Source organism: Atta colombica, unplaced genomic scaffold, assembly GCF_001594045.1.
Source record: "Atta colombica isolate Treedump-2 unplaced genomic scaffold, Acol1.0 scaffold78, whole genome shotgun sequence".
NCBI lineage: Eukaryota > Metazoa > Arthropoda > Insecta > Hymenoptera > Formicidae > Atta > Atta colombica.
In genome coordinates this window covers 899,568-905,182 of record NW_017259570.1, presented here as the reverse complement: position 1 = coordinate 905,182, position 5,615 = coordinate 899,568, and the positions used below count along the sequence as shown (strand labels likewise).

The 5,615-nt window shown below is 36.3% G+C and overlaps 2 protein-coding genes across 3 annotated transcripts in view; one reads left to right on the top strand and one right to left on the bottom strand.

Annotated features, from left to right (window-relative positions):
• LOC108692639 (cyclin-dependent kinases regulatory subunit) overlaps positions 1-1,294 on the bottom strand; it is a 2,106-nt gene extending 812 nt beyond the window's left edge. The window contains exon 1 of the mRNA XM_018200985.1: positions 1,055-1,294. Within this exon, the coding sequence (XP_018056474.1) occupies positions 1,055-1,110 (56 nt within the window). The 5' untranslated portion in view covers positions 1,111-1,294. The remainder of the gene's footprint in view (positions 1-1,054) is intronic.
• A 278-nt stretch (positions 1,295-1,572) lies between these two features.
• LOC108692602 (cactin) lies at positions 1,573-5,608 on the top strand. 2 transcript variants are annotated; one of them, XM_018200930.1, is made up of 7 exons: positions 1,589-1,593; positions 1,665-1,903; positions 2,555-3,393; positions 3,683-3,859; positions 4,089-4,290; positions 4,388-4,886; positions 5,420-5,608. In XM_018200930.1, exons 3-7 carry the CDS (start codon positions 2,700-2,702, stop codon positions 5,606-5,608), a joined length of 1,761 nt encoding a protein of 586 aa, XP_018056419.1. In that variant the 5' UTR covers positions 1,589-1,593; positions 1,665-1,903; positions 2,555-2,699. The 2 variants fall into 2 exon arrangements, with proteins under 2 accessions (XP_018056418.1, XP_018056419.1); XM_018200929.1 differs by having other exon boundaries at positions 1,573-1,903.
• The last annotated feature ends 7 nt before the right edge of the window (positions 5,609-5,615 follow it).

Here is a 5,615-nt window from a genome sequence, read left to right as displayed (position 1 = left end):
TCTTTGACAAAAAAATTTATTGAATGCAGTCGTTTTCTCGATAATAGTAATAAATAATTTGGCATGTAGAATTTTTTTTATCACAGAGTGCATATTAGTTGAGTCAAAAGATTTTTAAGTTTTTATAAACATTTATAAATTTACATCTAATAATAATAATTAATCCTCCATTTGTAATGCTTTTTTACTTTTAAGCTTTCAAAAAAATGTGGAAAAATAAGGATTATTCAACATTTCTATTACATTATCAAATAAGTTTTAACAAGATATTTTAGGAAGAACAATCTGAAAGACTTTTCTTTATTTTACAGAAATTTAAAAATGAAAAAAAATTTCTCATATAAAAACCAAATTAATAGAGGGTAATAATACTTAAATCAATGAAAATTATGAAATTACTTTTTAATTGTATTATAAAATTAGATAAAAATCAGATATAAATAACAATTCTCGCAAAATATAATTTATATTTTGCGATTTTATAATTGCAATATTTGTCATCGAATTTTTATTTAATCTTTGCAATGTAGCTTGGACAGAAAAGAAATTTTTAGATGATTTTTAATGAGAGCATAAAAAAATCATCTCGATTTTTCTATTATATATTATTACGTCTTTTTTTTACATACGTCATGTCTCCCGGCATTTGTTTTTCTCCCACCGAGAAATTATTGGCGTTAAAATCATCGCGAGTCATATCTCGCAGAGCAAAATGCGAATGCTACAAAGATTCGTATAAATCCAAGCTGAATAAAGCTTCCCAATCCGAAATGAAACATCGACAAACCGGTCTTGAACGAGTAGTCCAGTTTTCCGAATTGACTATTTTAATCGCTTCGATTCCGAAGCCGGCAAGACGAATGGAAGAAAAAAAGAATCGAGTGACAAGGGAGAGAAAAAATATCGAGTTGAGCGCAGAAATTTCGCGCAGACATTCCACACAGAATTGCATAGAAATTGTATGAAAAGAAGAAGCCATTATGTCGCATGATCAGGAGGCCTCACGTTTTGAGTAAGAGGCCCCATGTGGAGGACTCGCAAAATAATTGCTTACCTGTACTCGAATTTATCATCGTAGTACTTGTCGGAATAATAAATGTTGTGCGGCATCACGTCCTCAGATTCCGCGATGGCGTCAGCGGTAACAGCTCCGATTAGAAACGATGTATTCGCTCGAACGAGTACACGGTAAGCTCTCCGAGAAGCCTCCCTCGATCGCGTGCGTACGTACGTACGCTGTCTAATTTGAAAGTTCCAACGGATGTGCCAACATTGCCAACCGGCGACTCGAGCGAGCGGAATGGAGGCCGTGACGAGTCAAGAAAGAGTTTTGTTCACGAGCTTCTACTTCGTTTTATATTTTTTCGCCTCGTCGCGAGAAACGCTGACGATTCGACAGAAATGAATCCGAGAGAAATATAAATAGATTCAAAATGAGAATAAATCGGCGTTCTTCCTTCTTTAGTTTTATTCATGCCATTGACTCACGTAGTCTAGAATCAGCTGCGCCGTTTACGGTAGATGACGCGCGTTTGAAACGTTCGTGACGTTCTTCCGGTTCTTCCTCAAGAAGGGGGAGGGGAGGAAAGTGAGGTTAGGCGCTACAGGGTTGGCGATTTATTTCAATTTATTTATTTATCTTTTCTCTTCTCTTCATGATGGAGAAATATTCGCGAGACCACAGTCTCGGATACAAATCAAGAAAAGAGCGTGACGATTACAGAGGTGAGGATCGAGCGTCGCGAAGAACCCGTGATCGCACGGAGCACCGATTCGGAGAATCGAAATCCAAACACGATCATTCCAGAAGGAGATCTAGCGAGAAGCATAAAAAATCGAGGGACGACGAATCTCGCCCGCGTCGCGAATCGCGGAAGTCCTCCAAGCGTAAGAATCGAAAGAGGTGGGTCATCTTTTCAATTCAAATTTTAGAGACCGTAGGTGCTTTCTTTTGCTGTCATATAAACAGTCATTCTATTCTTTTTAGCAGTCAATGAATAACAAAAAAAGAATAACACTTGTATCGATTGTGTCTCCTAAACGAAAAGCAGCCAGAATGCTTTCTAATTGATGCCATTGATGGCCAAGAAGACGAATGTCGCTGTCTTTAAGTCTGTTCGCGTTGCTTACACTTTTTGCACTTAGCTTCTTTGTTTTTTCTCTTTTTAATACGCTCAAATATATATCTATCTCATTTTAAGTTCAAAAATTTTTGGAGCTTTCAACAACGCGACAGACTTTTTGTTATTCATGAAAGATGGAAGGACGTTTGTATGTACTAAATGAAAAATACTACGATTCAGAAAACACAGACTGTGTTTCGACATTTATAGTTTACGTCACTATAGATTTTCAGTACTGGCAGTAAATTTTGGAACACAGCCATAACATTTGAACGAGCGTTTAATAATTGTTGCCTGTAATTGAAGTAGACTTTTAGATCTGTGCTAAATTTAGAAAAATCAATAGCAGCAAACATTTACTCAACTGTTCCCTGAATATACATGATCTTTTGAAATTGTATATATGGGAATTCTATATATTTTTAATTTAGGGAATTATCTTCACCGTCAACGTCTTCAGATTCAAGCAAATCCAGCGATGGCTCTACGGATTCCTCAGACTCCACAAAGTTGCTGGAGAAACTTCAGAAGCAACGGCAGAAGCAAGTAGAGGATCGTAAGCGACAGAAAGAACTGATGAAGGCGACAGAGACACCAGAAGAGAAACGTCTGCGTCGCCTGAAGAAGAAGGAAGCCAAGGAACGTAGACGTAAGGAAAGAATGGGTTGGGACAATGACTACTTACATTATACAAATACAGATAATCCATTTGGTGATGGCAATATCCTGTCTACTTTTGTATGGTCGAAAAAGTTGGGAAAGGAGGGTCTACTTGGTGTAGGCAGAGAAGAATTAGAGATTCGTAACAGGCATAAACAGGAGGAGAATAAAAGAGAACTGGAGAAGGTAAAAAAGAGGAGGCAAGAGAGAGAACTAGAACGACAGCAGAGAGAAGAAGAGATGACGATGTTGCAGAGAGGCAAGGAGGCCGCTCAGTTAGAACAATGGGCTCGGCAGGAAGATCAATTTCACCTTGAGCAAGCCAGATTGAGATCTCGCATTAGGATTCAGGATGGCCGTGCAAAACCCATCGATCTTCTCGCAAAATACATAAGTGCAGAGGAAGAGGTTGATGCAGTGGAGATGCATGAGCCATATACGTACTTAAGAGGTTTGCATGTGAAAGATTTGGAAGATCTTATAGAGGACATAAAGGTGTATAAAGAACTGGAAAGAGGAAAGAATTTAGATTATTGGAATGATATAACGGTGATCGTGGAAGACGAGTTGCACAAACTCAGAAAATTGGAACGAACAGAATATGAAGTTGGTAAGAAAAATAATTCTTTTTTTTTTTCAACACGGATAAGTAAAGGAAGCTACATTCGGTGTAAGATGATTTTTGATGCTTAAATTTTTGTATAACTTTACAATTTTCAATTTAAACTCAAATTGTAAAATTTATACAATAATATTATTAAGTACCAAGACTCACTTTAACATAATCTTTAACTTAATCTTTTACTCATTTGTACTGAATATTTCTAAATTGATTTTCACTTAATATTTTTTTTCTCACCTGTTATGATTCTTGTTTACATCATATTGCTTTTTTTTAGCTGTTGGTAGAAGAGAAGGAATCCACGAGTCGGTCGCTAAAGATGTCACGGCTATTTTTAAGGGTAAAACTGCAACACAATTGGAAGCTCTGCAATTGCAGATTCAAGCAAAAATTACAGGGAAACCAGAAGGTGTTGATATTGGATATTGGGAAAGTCTTTTGTCTCAGTTAAAAGGTAAAATATAAAAACGTGTTCGAAAATTAAAATAATAACATAGTTTAATTTTTAAACGTTTAATTTTTAATGTTAAATATATGACTTTGGCAAAAAATTATCTTATGTATGTATATTATCTTGTGTGACTCCTTATTTACGTTTTATGTTATTAAGCCATCTCTAATAACTATTGTTAAATTTTACAAATAATAATACATGTAATTCATATTAAGTATTAAATATGTAGCTCACATGGCGAGGGCACGGCTTAGAGATCGACATCAGGAAAACTTGCGTAAAAAATTAGAGGTTCTTATCGCCGAGCAAGGTGTAGCCAGAACGGAGAATGAGTCCGAAGGCTCGCAAGCACAGGAGAACGAGTCTGCTGTAAAGCAAGATGAACCTTCTTCCAGTACAGCTGTTGAAAAAGATGAAAACAGTCATTCTGAGTAAGCATTCTTTTCCTTATGTCGATTCAGGAAGTCTTTATCTCTTCTTTGCAGAAATAAGAGAATATATATTATATATAATCATGTCATGTTTCAGTGATGACCAAGAAGAGACAAGTGCCGCTGACGATCTGTTGTCTGAATCCTTCCGCGAATACGAAACTGGTGGCTACTCGCCAACTTATATACCTTATTCACAGCTCGAGCCGGGCACACTCGTCACGCAGGAAGACGAGGATAATCAGCGATTAGAGTATGCAAGGCAGCAAGTCCTCAACACTGGCAGAAAAATTCAGAACGTACTGACGATCGAGGAACAGGCCATGCATCGGGAGGCGCGCAAGGGCATGGGCTCGGATGAGGCACAGTTCAGTGTCGAATCATCGTTGGAAGCGCAGATCTACTTGTGGTCCGACAAGTATCGACCGCGTAAACCGCGCTACTTCAACCGTGTGCACACAGGTTTCGAATGGAACAAATACAATCAGACGCATTACGACATGGACAATCCGCCGCCGAAAATCGTACAAGGATATAAATTCAACATTTTCTATCCGGACCTTATCGATAAAAATACCACGCCGGAATACTTTCTTGTAAGAATCTTTTGAATTTTTTTCGGGCACAATTATTGTGAGGTCTGTTTTTTTTTCGAATAAAATTCTAAATTATAGTATACTAGTAAGTTGAAGTGAAACAAACTATTTTGATTTAGTTTATTTGTTACATCACAATGTATAGTTCAGAATTTTCTTTAAAAAGGAATAGACTTGTAGTATTCAGCCTACAACATTTGATGAAGCATTTTTTCTGTTTAGAATGCTTGCGTTTTAATAAATTCTTATGGGGCTTCTACAATAAGCCATTAGTCATAAATTAGAAGTTAGAAATTGAAAATTATTCAATCATAGTCATTGATTTTCATTCTTTTAATTTCTGATTTATGACTAATGGCTTAGAATGGACAATTGGAAATTCTGTGTTTTGTGTAGTTCAATTTTAGTAATTTATTAAAAAGTAAGCAGTCCACAACAAAGAAAAATGTATCATGTACCCATAGACTTTAAATTAACATAGATGATTTATAAATTTTTTAAGTAAATTATTTAATTCTGATTTTAATTTTTAGACACCCTGCACTGACAATAAAGATTTCGCTATCCTGCGATTTCACGCCGGCCCGCCTTACGAGGACATTGCATTCAAAATTGTCAATCGAGAATGGGAATACTCATATAAGCGAGGATTTAGATGTCAGTTCCATAACAACATCTTCCAACTATGGTTTCATTTTAAAAGATATAGATACCGTCGTTAACATGTGT